We start from the raw sequence: 18,325 nt of genomic DNA, 5'->3' as shown, positions 1-18,325 counted from the left end.
ATAAATTCACACACTTAAAATTTGTATCCTGTGTTTATATTTTTCTGTAAAGCTGCTTTGAGACAATGTCCGTCGTTAAAAGCGCTATACAAATCAAATTGAATTGAATCGAATAGAACTCAAGATGATCTGTTCGATCCGAACCGAACGAGTTTTCACAGATTTTCCCACGTTTGCGGTCTGATTATTGAACCGACAACATGGACTGATTTAAAAAGCGAAGAAGGACGGAAATGCGTTCAGAACGTTTAAAGACGAATTGACGGAGAAGTGTGCTTTTAGTCTCCCTGCATCTCTTCAGAGTCCGTGGCGCTATCCAACAGTGATAATGTACAGAAAAGCGCCAGTGCGAAACAAACTAGAACCATTTTGAATCGTTTTGTTTGTAGCCATGAACTAATCATTCATTGCTAAGCATTAAAAGTCACTCCCTCCAGGATTGAGTGATTTTCCAGTTCGCAGAAACGAATGCAAAATCTATGAAAATCCCGCGGATTTGGGCCGAGACGCATCGTGTGACATCATCGCGACGGGTAAAACCCGCTTCACTGTTTCACGTGCGTGGAACATGAGCGAAATCCTGTACAGACTGAAAAGTCACCAATCGTTCCTATCACCAATCGCTGCTTATGTAGAACTGTACCATTGCTAATTTTTGTAGAATAACCCTGATCAATAACCCTAAAGCACATTAAACAAATGGTCTGCATTTATATAGCACTTTTTTTAACCTTAGCGGTTCCAAAGTGCTTTACACGGGGTCTCATTCACACACACACCAATGGTAGCCGAGCTGCTATGCAAGGTGCTAGCTTGGAGTAACTTGGGGTTCATTGTCTTGCCCAAGGACACTTCGAGATGTGTAGTCACATGGGCCGGGAATCGAACCGCCAACCCTACGATTAGTGGACAACCCGCTCTACCACCTGACACACATGAAGAAAACAGCGATGTTTAGAAAGCCGTGCTGAGAGGAGGAGCTTCGGCGTAACACCGTAGCGATGTTCCACTTACTCAGGTAGATTAGAATTAGACAGGCTCACACACTCTTCGCTCCTGTGAGAATTCTGTACGTTTGCATGTGTACATGTGTGTGTAACGCGTGTGCGCGTCCACCAAGACTCTTGTCTTTGTTCCCGCGTCTTGCCGGGTCTGATGTGCGTATGCAAACACGTCGTCTAGAGGGAGACGTGACAAAAACTCCCCGAAGCCTTTGAGCTTTCTCTTGTTCTCTCTCTTCCGTCTCGTCTGCGCGCTCGGGGATGTTCAATCCAAACAAACGGCGGTGCCGCGCGCTCAGCTGAGAAATCCGATCACCTTTTTTTGATCTCTGACACTTCTGTGCTACATCCCGTCAACTTTTCCTAAACTTTCTTAAGGGAATGGCAAATTAACAGTTAATTTTTCAAGTGCCAGAGGCATCCCTCGTTTCACAAAGCTTAGGATTTAGGAAGAACACGCGGCATCGTGATTTGGGAAGAACAGCCCGTGTTAGTAATCAGAATTAACCTCGGAGGTTCTTTGAAGTTCTTTCTGATTCAGACTGCAGTAATTGTGATTAATTCATACGGTCTGTCTGAGTCGTTCTCGATTTTATTCAAATCAGCGTCGCCTTATTGGAATGACTGCATTAGGTTGTGATGTTGTTAAAGCATTTAAATCAGTTGATTAATCAATCAAATAAGAACATTTAAAGCCCCAGGGAAGCTCAATGTGTGGTTGCTTGTTGATTAGGTTAATTTTGGTGTTTTGTGCACACAAAATAAATCATCCGAAGCATAAATAATTGGTGCCCTTCTAATGTCTACATGTACTTGATCAGCATGTTGCTGTGGCTGATAAAAGACAAGTTTTTCTGCCAATAATGGACATCAGTTCAGTTTGTGATCCGATTTTGCTGCAGCTTTTTTGCAAAATGTGCGTTTTTGCCGGAAAACTACTTGAACTGGCGAAATCGCAGCTGCGCAAAATAGTTTTGCACGGTCTTTCGCGGCGATGTTTGTTGGTAAACGAGACATTTTTAGCTGTACGAATGTTCGACGCACGTGAATCGAAGCGGGCTTTAGCTGAATGCGCGTCACGTGGTAAATGGTCTGCACTTATATAGCGCTTTTTTAACCTTAGCGGTTCCAAAGCGCTTTAGCAGAACTGCCATTCAAGGCGCTAGCTTGCCATCGGGAGCAGCGTGGGGTTCAGTGTCTTCCCCGAGGACACTTCGGCATGTGGAGTCACGTGTTCCGGGAAACAAACCGCCAACCCTACGATTTGTGGACAACCCGCTCTACCACCTGAGCCACAGCTGCCAATCGTGGTAGAGCGTCTCGGCCCGAACCTGTGGAAAATCTGCGGTAATTTAGAAAAATTGCAAGCTCCTCCGAACATTGCGGCGTTTCCTTGATTTTCCTTTCATTTTCTGCTATCGCAAAAGCGCTATAGAGACTGGTAAATAGTCATTAATGAAAGGAAACGTATTGGACTGAACAGACTGAATCAGAAATTGAACGAATCGGCGATTGTTTCCTCACCCGTGTTAGCGTGAAAAGAGACCGAAACTGTTTTAGTCGTTAAAATCAGGCAGTGATGTTGTTTCTCCAGACGTAGGTTAGGTTATAAACGTAGAGGTAAGTGTAACGTCTTTCAGTGGTGTTCGACAAAATGTGACCATGGTTCCGTCTCCAACATGGTCATGTGATATACTTGACGTCTTTACGATTAGAATTCGTCGCACTGTATGAAAAGATCTCAATACATATCTGGGATGAAATCTATAAGCACGCGATATGATCACATGTTCTCCGTGTCAGATTTTACGATGACGATCCTCTAATGATAGACCTCCGAAAAAAATTCTCCAAAGCGAGCTTTAGGGGATATAATAATGATATATTATTCGGTTCGTTCGCTTGTTTTTGTTTACGTTTCAAATCTGGTATTGTTGTCCTGTAAGGTTCTCGTAATCCTTTGCCATCCTCTTATCGGTCGATTCGAACCCTGACCCTAGCCATCGTAGCAGCATTGAGATTTCGATGGATAAATCGGTCAGAACTTGTCTGTCTTTGGTCCCATGTTACATTAAAAAACGCAAATCTTAACTCGTGGCCAAAGAATTCTTTTACGATGTTCAATTTCTCTCAGCAAAACAGTCATCCAGTATTAACCCAGATTTAGTTTAGAGATACACTTCATTAGTGGGTTTGGAAAGTCCTCAGCAGATTTCTTGCTATAATGTTGCAGTAAAGTAGCTAATGCGCATTCTTTTACAGCAGGAGTGTGTTGTGTTGTGGCGGGACGCGAGTGTGTTTCGGAGCCCTGCGGACTTCATCTCCCTTCCAGTGACAGGCAGAGATCCTCCCTGCCTCTGTCTAATTAGAGGATGTAGCCCAGGGCTCACGGCCCGGGAAGACCACCCTCCCTCCCACCATCACTCCCTAAAGAAAGCATTTAATTGGGCTCTTAAGTCCTAGCCTTCATTTTTTTAGGGTTTGTATATATGTGTGTGTGTGTGTGTGTGTGTGTGTGTGTGTGTGAAAGACGTGCACTGACATCACCTTAGGATTTATAAAAGGCCTCTCTTTTATTTTGGTATCACGAAGCTTTGCGATATCAATAGTCGCGTCTTCTCCGACCGTAAAGCTCATAATCCGAGTTTTAATCACGTCTGTTATTTTACAGAAAAGCGAGGCGTCGCTGTGTGATTTCTCTCTCGTCTTACCTCAGGGTGTGATGATATCAGGAGTCTTCATCCATGTGTCTTCTTTATGAAGCGGTTTGCCTTCCTACATCAGTTACTCTCTCGTTTCTAAGGAAAAGTGTGTTTTTTTTTTTTTTTTAGATGAACTTTCCATCCTTTCTTGCCTCCTTGCTTTTTAAAAGTGCGAGGCACAATTTTTTTTTTTTTTTTTTAATCACTTTTGTGAATTCGATTACAATTCCTTTCCTCTGTTAATCTCTGTGGTATTATAATCCAGTGAGTCCAGATCATCCGCGTATGTGTCATTTTCATCATTGCGTGCTGCGTTTTTTATTTGATCGTCAGGCCAACGCTCCGGCTCTGATGCGTCCCTCGCTGTCACGTATTCTTTGATTATGTGTGGCGTTTTATTTCTTTTTTCTTTAACATGCGTTATCAAATCCTGATTAAGTCAGCTATATGAGAACTTTCTGAGTCGCCTGGATGTTTCTCTGAGATGGCGTCTTTCTCCTGATCTTTCCTGCTTGCTCTCTCTCTCTCTCTCTCTCTCTCTCTCTCTCTCTCTCTCTATACCTCCCCTATCTTTCTCCCTTAATGAGGCCCCATAATAACACAGCAGTTGTGCAGTTGTTTTGCTTCCTCTGTCAAACAGCGGGACGGCTGCACTGCGAGTTTGCTGGAGCGTTTGCTTGCACTCCTTCGACAGGGTAATGAGTGTCATTTGGAGCAACAAAGCTGTTAAACGATGGCTGTTTGCCGCTGCAGTCATACTTCAAACCTCTCCCAGTGTCGTCGCGCAGACCTTCAGCTCTTCGGCGCGTGCATACAGTAGCTCCCTCTATAGGATCGTACGCTAAACTGTGCACAGAAGCACGAGGGAGACGTTAGGTGGAGTGGGGTATAAGGATAGATCCAGCGCAGAGGTGTAGGTGATGTTTACCGCAACATCGGAACAAAATAATTAAAGGACTGGAAATGTAGAGAAAAATACAGTCCCAAAGCCAGCATCGGCATTAAAGTACAGAAAAAATAAAACTCTTTGTATTTAGTGCTTGTTCGTTTGAAATGCATTTAAAACCAAGACATTTTAAAAAAAAATCAACTTAGAAAAATGTATGCAACCTACAATATTTTACAGAAATGTATATAACACAAACACACACGTTTGTCTTATAATCCTTATGAGGACCTGCAGTTGGCTTAATTATTAATGCAGCTTATTAATGCACCTAAGCCTAATCATAACCATGACCTTAGTAACCAAAAGGAAACATCCATCCATCCATCCATCCATCTTCAATTATTTACTCCTTTTCAGGGTCACGGGGAACCTGGAGCCTATCCCAGGAAGCATCGGGCACAAGGCGGGGTACACCCTGGACAGGGTGCCTGTCCATCGCAGGGCACACAAAAGGAAACATTTAGGCTTTAATTTAATTTAATTTATTAAAATAGAAGCGTTAATCTTTGTAGAGGACCAGCCAAATGTCCCCATGAGTTCAAAACTCTCCAATCCTTGTACAGCCATTTTGACAGAAAAACATTCAAACATAAAGCTACTGTATAAAATGTAATATAATATAATATAATACACCACAGAATAATTTACCAGAGGTTATTATAATCAGTATAATTCCAAACATTTATATTACATGTTGTCAACGTGGCTAGCAAAACCAACTAGTTAAAAATGCATAGTCATGCTAGCTAGCTAGCTAAACCGTGTTAGCTAGCATTGTTTTCGTTTTCATCATGGCATGGATAATGCATACTCTTTTTTTTTTTCTAATGTGTACTTTACTATAATGATGTTTTACCATGAGAAAGTGTTTAACAGTAAGCGACAGCAAGTAAACATACTTCATAGTAAGTTTAATTTAACTTCTTAATTTGTTAGCTGAAGGCGTGGAACATTATAACCTGTACTGTATAGAGTGTTTCAAATGATGTACCGAATAAAAATCACATGAGATGTTAATTCAGACTCATTTGGGAGTTCGTGGGTAAGACAAAGAAAGAAACCCATACGGATATTAAATAATAACGGATATTTTCGGTTGAGTTTTTGTTCCTAGCAAAATACCGTTTTTACGATGTCGCGTTCACACAATTTTGCCCAGTTTGTTTTAAATCATTCTAATATAATCTAACCAACAATTCATTCTTGTCACGTTCTTATGACTTGATTTGTATTATATTCAGTAAATAAGTCTGACAAAATCATGTTTTTTTTAAAAATGTTAAAGTAAAGACAGCTCATGGTTTGAACTTTCCCTCGCCTGGAAACTCTCTCTCTCTCTCACACACACATGAAATTCACAAGATAATTGGTTTCCAAGGAGATTGAGCCGGCCACGGTCAGAGGACGAGGTCAAATCTGCAGTTGGCCTGAGATGTGTTTATTATTGTAGAGAGTGCCCACTTTGAGTTGTTTATATAGATTTATTCATATATTTCTGGTTTTATTGGAAGCAAAGCCAGGCATGAGGAAAAACTGGACTGTTTCCAGTGTGGAGAAGAGATCTGATTAAGACGGTAGAGAGACTGAAACCGTTACTAATGCACTCTGGTGAAATTGTCCTGTATTGTTCAAGCCATGAGATATTTTTCAACACAGTGTCCTTCTTAAAGATTTTTTCAACGGTGATTAATCAAAGAACCAGTCTATGAACGCTGAGTATCAGTTTAGTACCAAACCTCTAACTGAGTTAACTAACACAGGGAGAAAAGTGAAAGCTCTACATTTCTGTCAACATGTTGATCATGGGATTCATTTCAGTTCTGGAATCTTCGCACGTTCTTACTGTATTTCCTGTGGGTTTCCTCTGGGTTCTCCAGTTTCTTCCCACCTCCAAAAAGCATGCTGGTAGATGGTTTGGTTACCTGTGATGGACTGGTGTCCCAATCAGGGTGTATTCCTGGCTCTCACACAGGGTTCCTGGGATAGGCTCTGACCCTGATCAGGATAAAGTGGGTACTGAAGATTCTGAAAGAGATGAATTTAATCAGAAAGAGAAGGTCAGAAAAGGACTTTTAGGCCATTTTCACATATGTTTTTCCCCCCAGACTCTGGGCCATTGTAGCCTTAAGTTTGGTATGATTGGATCCAGAGATCCAATCCTTGGTCCTCTTGAAAATGGTAGTCTGTGGTTCACTTTAACTGAATACATAGTAGACAAATATATAAATAAATAAATATTAAAAATCAATACTACTACTACTACTACTAATAATAATAATAATAATAGAAGTCGTAGTGAGTGGTAGTAGTAAAATATACAGCAAATAATAATAATAATTGTATTAATGTACTTCAATATACTACTTAATACTGTTATACACATATGACACAGTTTAAGTGACTTTTTATGCCAATGTTAGGAATACAGCGTTATTCAAAATGATACATTTTTAGCATATTTAAAACTATTTCTCACTTGTTTGTTTGTTTGTTTGTTTGTTTGTTTGTTTGTTGTAAACATCTGTATGCAATTGTATAATAGTTACGCATGAACGTAAATGCATTTAGTCTTAAAAAAAAAAAAAAAGCCTTCTTTGACTCTTATACAAACTACAAAGCTCAAAAAAAAAAAAGAAGAAGACTTAACGCGACCCCTGGAACAACTTCTCTATATAATACAAGTCTCTCTATTTTCATATACACGTCGTCCTAATCAAAGCGGATCAGTACAGGATTATCTTCTCGACAGTTGCTGAGACTTCCTCTGTCTGCTGTCGTTTTAAGGTTGGCATCGTGATGTCTTAATTAAAAGCGTCGAGCTGGAGTGAGTTGAAGAGTTACTTTAGCACTCTTACAGATGGCACCGAGGCGCCAAACTTGTGCACAGACAAGCGAAAGCCCTCGCGGGACTCCGTGACAATAGGAAATTGTGGGCGATGTCATGCTCATGCATTTTAGTCCAGCTCATATTATATCTAACATCAGAAATCCGGAAAAACAAAGACTGTTGGCTATCGGTGTGGTACTTTCTTTGGGATTTTTAGATGTGCTAGTATGCACATGGTCCGTGTGCTAGCAGTTTTACTTTGCCCGTAGCTGACATGAGCACTCTGAACGGTGAGCTGTGTTCTATGTGGCTGTCTCTTTGTCTAAGTGCTGTTCTTCTCGATCTCTCAGCCGTCGTCTGCTGCCTCCTTTTCCTTTTCACAGAGCCCCATGAGGCAGTGTGCTAAGAGGCCTTTCTCTCTGGCCATTCCTGAGGCTCAGACTACACAAGAAAGCCCTCTAAAAGCCTTAAGGGGAACTGCACATGATTCAGAATGACTACTTTAACCCTGAACATAGAGTGATGCTGGAAGAGGATAGTGGTGTATTGCTGCGTGTGGTTTGTAACGCGGATCAGGTTCACATTAAAACCTAAATACGTGACAAAATAAATCGTAAAATATGGTTTTCAGAGGTTCACATTGGGAATATTTTTTCCGCTTCCAATGGAAATTGGTGAAAAATTTTTCATTGAACATTTTCTCACCAGGATGCAATGGATTTAATAGTCTCAGTGACAGATTCACAATATAGCCAATGTGTCATTAGTAACATCTTTCCTTGCGGAGCTTGAAATTCTATATTATTATAGACTACAAAGAGTGTAACAGAAGTTAAGTCCATTAAGTGAGGGGGGAAAAACACACACGGGGGCATGCTGTTGTGGGAAAATAATCAGCGATAAATAATCAGGTGTGATTCAGAGTGAAATGGAGTTAACAGGAATTATTTATGATTTCTATTTGTTTATTTATTTCAGTTATTCAATATAAAATGAAGATAATGCAAGTTGATTATTATCCAATAACAGCATGTCCTTGAGCATTTTATTCCTCTTATACCTCAGCAATTTGCCAAAAAAAAAAAAAAATAATAATTATCAGTTAAAGAACATTTACTTTGTTTACAATTACGTTTAACGTTGTCGAAACAAGTTCATTCCTGCTATCACTTATGTTATAGACATTGTAACTAATCGGTCACTAATCGTCTGCTAAATGAATAAATGTCAGTGTAATCGTAACATTGACACTGGAGACTCCTTCCTTAAACGTTAAATAAACGTCTCCTCACAGAAAACTTCCCCGTAGATGTATTTGTAATCACTTTTTAACATGTTTATACGGAGCGTCCTTCACGCAAGTCCGTCTGAACGAGTTGTTACTATAGAAATGTTGACGTATTAGTCCTATAAACCTGTGATTGTTGCAGCTAGATCAAAAGAAAATGAATCAACACCTTCTAACCGGTCATATTTGGGAATTCAACCAACGATGCTTATTACTACACCATCAGAGACCATGAGGCTCCTGTTGGACATATTTGAATCCTATTAAAAACACCAAACGCATCTAGAATCATTCAGTAATCACCTGTTAAACTTTTGGGACTCTCTGTATTGTGATATCCATCCATATGGAAAACCACGAAAGCACCAGGAATCATGATTTTTTTAAAGCAGATTCAGCAGATTGTTCTCTAGCTTTTAGTGAACACAGTGTCATGTTCATTAGGGAGGCTAAATATTTAACTTATAACACATACATTGCTGTTGTCTATGCCAAGATGATTTTATATATATATATATATATATATATATATATATATATATATATATATATATACACCATAGGTAAGTCAGATTACTTGTTTGAAGTTCTAACTTTTATTCTTTCCGTTTTTAACTCTGTGGTGGAATAGTTCTCAACAGTTTTACAAGAAATAGAAAGAAATCCTTAACGATAGCCTGGAGCTCATTTTAGGCCTCTCCCAGGTGGCTAAGAAGCAAAACATCCACCTCTCGCCGTGTCCTATAAACCCAGCCGGCCGATCCATCGCCCAACCGTATCAATAAGCGCCAGAGAAATGGGAGCCGCCAAAACTAACGATCTCTTAATAAATCAACAGCAGCTTCCCAGCCACGTAGTCTCTCTCTACCTCTACTTCTCTCTCTCACGCTCTATCTTTCTCTCTTATCCCTCAGCCATGTCTTAACACACTTCAGACAAATTGCACCTGTTTGCATGGGCTTTAAGTGAACCGCTGATAGGTTTTGTAGCGTTTTGCCGTTTTTTTCTCCACCCAAACCTCCACCCATGACCCCCAAATGCCAAACACATCAACACGTTGGTATACAATTATGTAATGGCATAAAAGGACAGCAGGGACTGAGGAAGACTGGATGGAGAAGAAAAGGAAGACTAAAGAGAGTAGTGGAGTTTCTGTGATGAGGGAAGAAAAGGAAGTGAACTTTGGAGATCTTGTACCATTGAGGAAGGCTCTGAACCCATTGTTCATCTCCAAATCATAGTGGTGACAGAGAAGACGGTGAGGGAGAACATGGCAAGGGAGAATAGGGTATGGGGGAACATGGTGAGATGAGAACATGAGAACGTGATGCGGGAGAACACGGTAAGGAAGAATACAGTGAGGAAGAACATGATGCAGTAGAAAACAGTGAGGGAGAAATGTGGTGATGGAGAACGCAGTGAGGAAGTACATGGTGATGGAGAATGCAATGAGAAAGTACATGGTGGAGAGCACAACGATTGAAAAAGCAGTAAGGAAGTACATGGTGATAGATAACATGGTGTTGGAGTATGCATTGATGGAGAATGCAGCAATGGAGAACACGGTGATGGAGAATACCATGAGGAAATACATGGTGATGGAGAGCACAGTGAGGAAGTAAACGATGATGGAGTATGCAGTGATGGAGAACGCAGTGAGGAAGTACATGGTGATGGAGTATGCAGTGATGGAGAATGCAGTGATGGAGAACGCAGTGAGGAAGTAAATGATGATGGAGTATACAGTGATGGAGAATGCAGTGAGGAAGTACATGGTGATGGAGTATGCAGTGATGGAGAACGCAGTGAGGAAGTACATGGTGATGGAGTATGCAGTGATGGAGAATGCAGTGATGGAGAACGCAGTGAGGAAGTACATGGTGATTGAGTATGCAGTGATGGAGAATGCCGTGATGGAGAACGCAGTGAGGAAGTAAATGATGATGGAGTATACAGTGATGGAGAATGCAGTGAGGAAGTACATGGTGATGGAGTATGCAGTGATGGAGAATGCAGTGATGGAGAACGCAGTGAGGAAGTACATGGTGATGGAGTATGCAGTGATGGAGAACGCAGTGAGGAAGTACATGGTGATGGAGTATGCAGTGATGGAGAACGCAGTGAGGAAGTATATGGTGATGGAGAATGCAGTGAGAAAGTACATGGTGGAGAGCACAATGATTGAGAAAGCGGTAAGGAAGTACATGGTGATAGATAACATGGTGATGGAGTATGCATTGATGGAGAATGCAGCAATGGAGAACACGGTAATGGAGAATACCATGAGGAAATACATGGTGATGGAGAGCACAGTGAGGAAGTAAACGATGATGGAGTATGCAGTGATGGAGAACGCAGTGAGGAAGTAAATGATGATGGAGTATGCAGTGATGGAGAACGCAGTGAGGAAGTACATGGTGATGGAGTATGCAGTGATGGAGAACGCAGTGAGGAAGTACATGGTGATGGAGTATGCAGTGATGGAGAACGCAGTGAGGAAGTACATGGTGATGGAGAATGCAGTGATGGAGAACGCAGTGAGGAAGTACATGGTGATGGAGTATGCAGTGATGGAGAACGCAGTGAGGAAGTACATGGTGATGGAGTATGCAGTGATGGAGAACGCAGTGAGGAAGTACATGGTGATGGAGAATGCAGTGATGGAGAACGCAGTGAGGAAGTACATGGTGATGGAGTATGCAGTGATTGAGAACGCAGTGAGGAAGTATATGGTGATGGAGAATGCAGTGAGAAAGTACATGGTGGAGAGCACAATGATTGAGAAAGCGGTAAGGAAGTACATGGTGATAGATAACATGGTGATGGAGTATGCATTGATGGAGAATGCAGCAATGGAGAACACGGTAATGGAGAATACCATGAGGAAATACATGGTGATGGAGAGCACAGTGAGGAAGTAAACGATGATGGAGTATGCAGTGATGGAGAACGCAGTGAGGAAGTAAATGATGATGGAGTATGCAGTGATGGAGAACGCAGTGAGGAAGTACATGGTGATGGAGTATGCAGTGATGGAGAACGCAGTGAGGAAGTACATGGTGATGGAGTATGCAGTGATGGAGAACGCAGTGAGGAAGTACATGGTGATGGAGTATGCAGTGATGGAGAACGCAGTGAGGAAGTACATGGTGATGGAGAATGCAGTGATGGAGAACGCAGTGAGGAAGTACATGGTGATGGAGTATGCAGTGATTGAGAACGCAGTGAGGAAGTACATGGTGATGGAGAATGCAGTGATGGAGAACGCAGTGAGGAAGTACATGGTGATGGAGTATGCAGTGATGGAGAACGCAGTGAGGAAGTACACAGTGTGACAGAACACAGTGATGGAGAACATAGTGGCTTCTTTGTAGTTGTTATATCCTGCCAGAATTCAGTCACTGACCTTGTATGATTATTTTGAAAAGGTCCACAGTGACACAGATTTCATTATTTTTTGAAAAAGCACTTTCTGTAACAAGCCCACATTTCACACACACACACACACACACCAAGTCTTTGGAACAAATCCAGAAACACATAAGTACATATGAAATTGCGTGTCTTTTAATATAACATGTAAATATGAGATTATTGTTTAATATAAAATGATGAGTTGCCTTTGGAAACTGCATTGTGAGTTATCAGAGATTGTGTAGATGCGAATGCATATGCAAGGACCACGCTGCTCTCATTGCGTTAGCGTTCTCGCTACGGTATTGATTTGTTTCTGTCTCTAGGCCGTGCCGTGTCTCTGTAGATAGTAATTTAGAGTGGGTGTAATAATACGCGCTTCTGAATTGAATCCGCCATGTTTACACACTTGCCATATATTCATTATGAGAACAGCTGACGGAATGAGCGCAACACACACTCCGGTATTTAGATTTTTAATACAGATAATAATTGAGATGCTCGGAGCGAGACCGGTGCTGTCGTTCGCTCTCGCCAAAACACACTGGGTAGCCTCAGACGCAGAGGCAGGCTTTGTCTTTTCCCTTTTGTCTTTCTTCCTCTGTTTTCTTTTTTTTTCACCCTTCTCCAGCCTGCATGGCTGCCACTGAAGTCGTTTAACACTGTCCTTGAGAATGCCTGAAGAGTGAGAGAGAGAAAGGGAGAGAGAGAGCGCGCGAGAGAGAGAGCTTGTCACATGTTTAAAGGAAGAGGTAGACCACTGCTCCCCCATGAGGCTTTATTTTCCCCTTTAATAGCTGTTGCGAGCCCTACATTATATCCAAGGAGCCGCATCCCTTTGGGGTCTCGGCATGCACTTGAGTGTGCGCGCGCACGCACACACACACACACACACACACACACACACACACACAACAAATGCCTGTACACAATAATGCAGGCAGACACTCACACACCTACACGCACTCTTTTTCTTCTCTCTTTGTCCCTCCCCTTTCGATCTTTCTCTCCTTCTGTCTTCTCTTTCTCTCTCTCTCTCTCACACACACACACACACACTTATGCACGTTCCTTTCCTTTCCCCCCACACGCCACAAACACCTCGGCACACACTCGCTCAGTCACTTTGCGGCGCCGCGTGTCAATATCCTGCCATTTGAAGCCCCAGGCCGCTGAGGCTAGGGAGCTGCCGACAAGCAGGGCTGATGGGTAATGGACCGCATTCATTAAGGAAGCTGCAGCTCTGCTCCTTCCTTCTGCCACCAGGGGAGGAGGTGAAGGAGGAGGATGAGGTTTGGGGTGGAGGGGGTTTGTCTCAGGAGAAACCCTCTTCCTCCCTCCCTCGGTTTCTTGCTGCTTCTGTCAGTAAATGGCTGCCTCAGTCACTCAGACTGGAATGAAGGTGAGAGTTTGAACACAGCCATGTTCACACACCAACTTTATTTTCCCCTTGCCCCTGCCCCTGGCATCACAACTTCTTATTACCTTGCCTGTCCCGGCATCATAGGGTCCTGGAAGTGTGAGGTGGATTTAGGGATGAAGGTGAATAATCCAGGCTTGCGCTTGACAGCCCAAAGCTGTAGAGACTACATTATGTTTTATGTACTTCAATCTAAATCCAAAAAGTCCACCTATTCCTATTTAAAGGACATCAACCTTTTTTGCATGAATAGACAGCGTGATACTTTCTAACCTTGTATTTATAGATACATGAACCACTCATTTGTCTTACACAGTCACCAATTTATAAAAAAAAAAAAAAAATGAAGTCTTACAGAAACTATTTCATGTTAATGAAATGATTTCAAATGGACTGTGGAGATAAAAAAAAAAAATTAAAAAATCGTCTCGATTTCTCAGTATAAACCGATATTAACCATGAACATTCAGTTAGCAGTCGGTGCTAAGTGTACTTACAGTATTATTTAAGCGATACAAGTCATTTATTAGTAATCTAACAACACAGCTGAGGTAAAACTTAATATTCTGTATTACTTTGTCTTGTTTCCCCGTCACTACGACTTTAAATTGTCCATGTAAAAGACATAACAGATCTACTGTATGCTAGCTAGCTAATTTGTAGCTAGCTAGAAACAGTGTTGTCGTAAATGTAACTACTTGAATAGTGAGCGTAAAGCACACTGATTAGTTGGATCAGGTGAGCTTGAGACAACACCTGTGTTGCATATTTGTGCTGTTGTGAGGGATTCTATTCGGGTTGATTCATTTTGCGACTGGAGAAGTCATTGTAAGTTGCGTTTTCGGTTGAACCACTTGAAGCATTCGTTGTGTTGAACTATTTCAATCGCTTTGGTTTGATTTGTTCATCGCAAACAGCTGAAAGTCTGTACATTTTGACAGTTATCCGGATTTACAATGGGGGTTGAATCATTTTGATCGCAACTGTGATGGTTCTGTGCTAGCTAGCTAAACTGTAGCTTCCCTCCTCAGCATTTAGTGTTTCACAGTTCCATAGCAGCCTTCTCTCACAAGTTTAACCACTTGACTTGTGAGCACATAATATACTTTTTAGTCTAATTTTACAAGTATGGTATATTTTAGCTATTTAAAAACTTACCGACACGTAAATATTAATTGTTTCCTAAATTGTTTTGGTTTTTTTTTTGTCTTGTTTCCACTGTCATTGCCTTTAAATTGTCAGTATAAAAGAAACAATGCCTCTATGCTAGCTAGCTCAATCATAGCTTCCAAATTTCCCACTCGCATAACAACAGCCTTCTCAAAAGTTTCACCGCTTAAGTAGCGAGTGCGTTATGTATCTTTTAGTGTAATTGTAGACTGATGAAGTCTTCTCTTGGACATCTAACGCCATATCTGAGGTAAATGTTGATATTTCCGATCATTTTGTTTGTTTTGTTTGTTTATTTCCACTGTACTACTGTAGATGAAGTTGCCTAGCAACAGTGTTCTAACAATTTGAATCGTTTGAACAGCAACTTTATTGTATGTCCACCTTCGTACGTCAAAGAAACCACAATAGTAAACGTTTGAAAATACCATGTCATATATTTGCACTGCTGTTTAGTCTTCGACGTTGTTGTTGGTTTTTTTTTCCCCTGTATTTTATTTGCTACTAATAAGGCAAGCTTGTGACAGGTGTACTTAATCCGTGCCAGTTTGAGGCATCCAAGGTTGCGTTATAGAGCGAGAACAGCAAGTGGGGCATGTAGTTTGCATTAAAGGGATTAGCAGTCACTTCAAAAGATGACCTGGATTCGGCCCACCAGGGACACCAGTTCCACTGCCCCCCCAGGTCCACACTTCCCTTCACAGAGGCTCCCTCCGTGCTTTTGTTAGTGCACACAGGTGTATCTGTATTTATTTTATTTTTGCTGCTTGAGTGTCTTTGTGTGTACAATCGGCGTCGGTACGTTATCTCTGAAGATCGTTTGATTTTTTCCCCCAACCGTTTGATTTCATGCCTCGATGATTCCAACTAGATCCGAGGGTTAACAAAACACTTGTAATTTGCATGCACTTACCTCTGCTGATAAATCTAAAGGGTTTATTTTAATTTTATTTTAATTGTTGGTTTGTTTGTTTGTTTTTCACATCCAATTGAAATTTTCCTTCGCTTGTGCATATTAATATCTGATACGAAAGGGACGGCAGGAAGGGGAGAGAAATCAATGAGAAATGAACAGTAAGAGCCTAATCATTCGGAGGTAACAAATGACCGAGCCTTTTATTGTTCATTTCACATCGATTTTTCATTTTCAGACTCCACTGTTTTCCAGAGCACCGTGCACCACTTAGACTGCACATTATAATCACGGTTCGTATTAAATATACAGTGGTGCTTACATTCAATACAGAGTTTTATCAACACCACTGAGCCTCGTGGTTCAGTAAACGCATATAAGGATTCGACTCGGATTCGATTGGACGTATTAATTAACAGCAGTCGTCGGCTTTGTCGGAAAACAAAAGCAAGAAATTATTATGTTATTCACCTCGTTCTGCTCGTATGAGAAAGACTCAGCTCCTGGCTGGTTGTCATGGCCACAGCCATCGATCCCTGGGCGTTTGCGTTCGGATTGAGACGTCGCGGTTTGAGGGGGTTTGACAGCTCGAGCGCGTCACCTGCTATGTCTCTGTGCTTTTCTACCATACCTGCTGCCGCACAGGGCCGAGCTCTGTCGATCCCCATGCAAATTCCGCTCCGTTCTCTACTAATTGGATTTAGATAATGGAAACGCCAAACATGTCCGTCAGACACGTTTTCTCATCCGGCATTGTTCCTTCTTGTTCCTAAGGAGTCCGGACGGATGACGTGCACGCGGTTCCTGATTGTTTTATCGAAGGTAGACGTGTCGCTCGACAGGAAAACACGGCAGCTTCATTTGGGTGAACGAATTACGAAGGGTAAAGCTTTTCGGACGAGAAACACGCATAACCGGATATACGTTTATGAGACGGATGTGATATACTTGTGCCAGGATGCTATGATTACAGTAATATACAGTTAAATTGCGGGAAAGTGAAGGGCGCTTCAGAAAACATGAAAGTTAAATCAATTATAGCGTTCATATCGACTGATATCTGGTCTTTTTTTTTCTTCTATTTTGCAGAATCACACTCTGAGCCAGCACAGCAGCAGCTAACAAGGAAGTTCAACTCAACATAAAGAGCCTCGCCAACGACATCCACCAATCATTGTGCTCTTTTTGTCAGTTTTGCACTGAAATGTTCATTTCAGTTCACAAAAAAAAAATAATAATTAACCCGAGAGCCAGAGGCAAGACATATCCTTGTGAAATTTGACGTTGACACGTTGTTTATCCAACATGTTTGTAAATACCGTTCTTTCCGTCTTGCTGTCTGTCAGCTCTTATGCGTTCTTGCGCTCGCCATTGTACATACTGTTTGTTGAGGGGGGGAAAAAAAAAAAGTATTACACTTTGTTTAAACCATTTTAAATGGACAAATCGTCAGCCAGAGACCTTCGACGTCAGGTGGACGATTTTTAACGGCTGATACACGTCCAGTTGTCTGTGATGCACCCTCTCGAGCCGTGGGATGAGATGCCTGATCACCAGCATGGCCTGAGCAAAACTTTTTACAAAAACTAACACACCTCAGCTAAAAATATGTGGAGTACACTTGTGTATCTCAATTGTTCTGAAAGCAAAGAGAGAAAAAAGGATAGAAGGGATACTTGATATATGCAACAACAACAAAAACAAAACAGTTTTGTGTTAAAAGAAGTATTGAAAGACTCTTTGGGTTGGAAGGAGTTCACAGATGGGACCCATTCCTCGTTCTCCCTCCCTCTGGATGAGAAACTGCTCTCTACACTTGTACATTTCTGTTATTAATGTTTACCCGTCACCGAAGGCTGGATATGACTGGAATTGTCCCTTCTTTTTTCTTTTTTTTTTTCCCTTTTTGTCAGACATGCAATGGGGAATAAATGTATCCTCTGTTTCAGGTCTGTTCTGGCTGCTATCACTCGATTATATGGTGAGGTTCTGGTCAGAAAAAAAAAAAATTATGAAAACGAAAGAAAAACAAGTATTTGTACCCTCCGCCCACGAGTAAGCCGAGCCGAGTCATTTCCGTCGCTATGCTATCGTTCTATTCATGCTGTGAGACATGGTAATGTGTACAGTATTCTCATGGATCTCTGGTATATATGTCAGTTTGGAATTAGTCGAACCTGAAATGCACTTTTGTAACACTCCATACTTTCATGGATGTTCATGTTCGAAAGGCGCTTGACAAGTGACTGTCAATTCAGCCACAAGACTTTGGGAAATCAAACTTTTAACAAGGGTGACAACTTCTGGTGTTAACAGGGGGGGGAAAAAATGTTATATACAAATATTAACCGGGGTCTGAATTTGCTAGACCTCTTTTTTTTTGTGTTCTCATGTGATGAAAACATTACAAAAAAAAAACATTAAAATTGTATGAAGATAACTCTCTGTGTGTGTATATGTGCGTATGTGTTTCTAGGACTTTCTGTCGTTGTGTAACACATTTCCTTTATGTAATTACTGCATTTTCTGACATATATATTAGATTTGTGCATGCTTCTGATATTAGGTCATGTCCAGACGTTTTTTTAATCTGTGATAATCTGTGAGGGAAGAAAAAAAAAAAAAAAAAAAAAGCTCACAA

The 18,325-nt window shown here is 41.3% G+C and overlaps 1 protein-coding gene across 8 annotated transcripts in view; it reads left to right on the top strand.

Annotated features, from left to right (window-relative positions):
- The window catches only part of LOC128610390 (zinc finger protein 521), a 138,064-nt gene extending 119,940 nt beyond the window's left edge, over positions 1-18,124 (top strand). For all 8 annotated transcript variants that reach the window (XM_053629674.1, XM_053629673.1, XM_053629675.1 and 5 more), the window contains one exon: positions 16,774-18,124. In XM_053629674.1, coding sequence (XP_053485649.1) covers positions 16,774-16,806 — 33 coding nt within the window. In that variant the 3' untranslated portion in view covers positions 16,807-18,124. The remainder of the gene's footprint in view (positions 1-16,773) is intronic.
- The last annotated feature ends 201 nt before the right edge of the window (positions 18,125-18,325 follow it).

The sequence above is a fragment of the Ictalurus furcatus genome, chromosome 7 (genome assembly GCF_023375685.1).
Source record: "Ictalurus furcatus strain D&B chromosome 7, Billie_1.0, whole genome shotgun sequence".
In the NCBI taxonomy this organism is placed as follows: domain Eukaryota; kingdom Metazoa; phylum Chordata; class Actinopteri; order Siluriformes; family Ictaluridae; genus Ictalurus; species Ictalurus furcatus.
The sequence above is the reverse complement of the archived record's forward strand: the minus strand, read 5'-3'. Positions and strand labels throughout refer to the sequence as shown.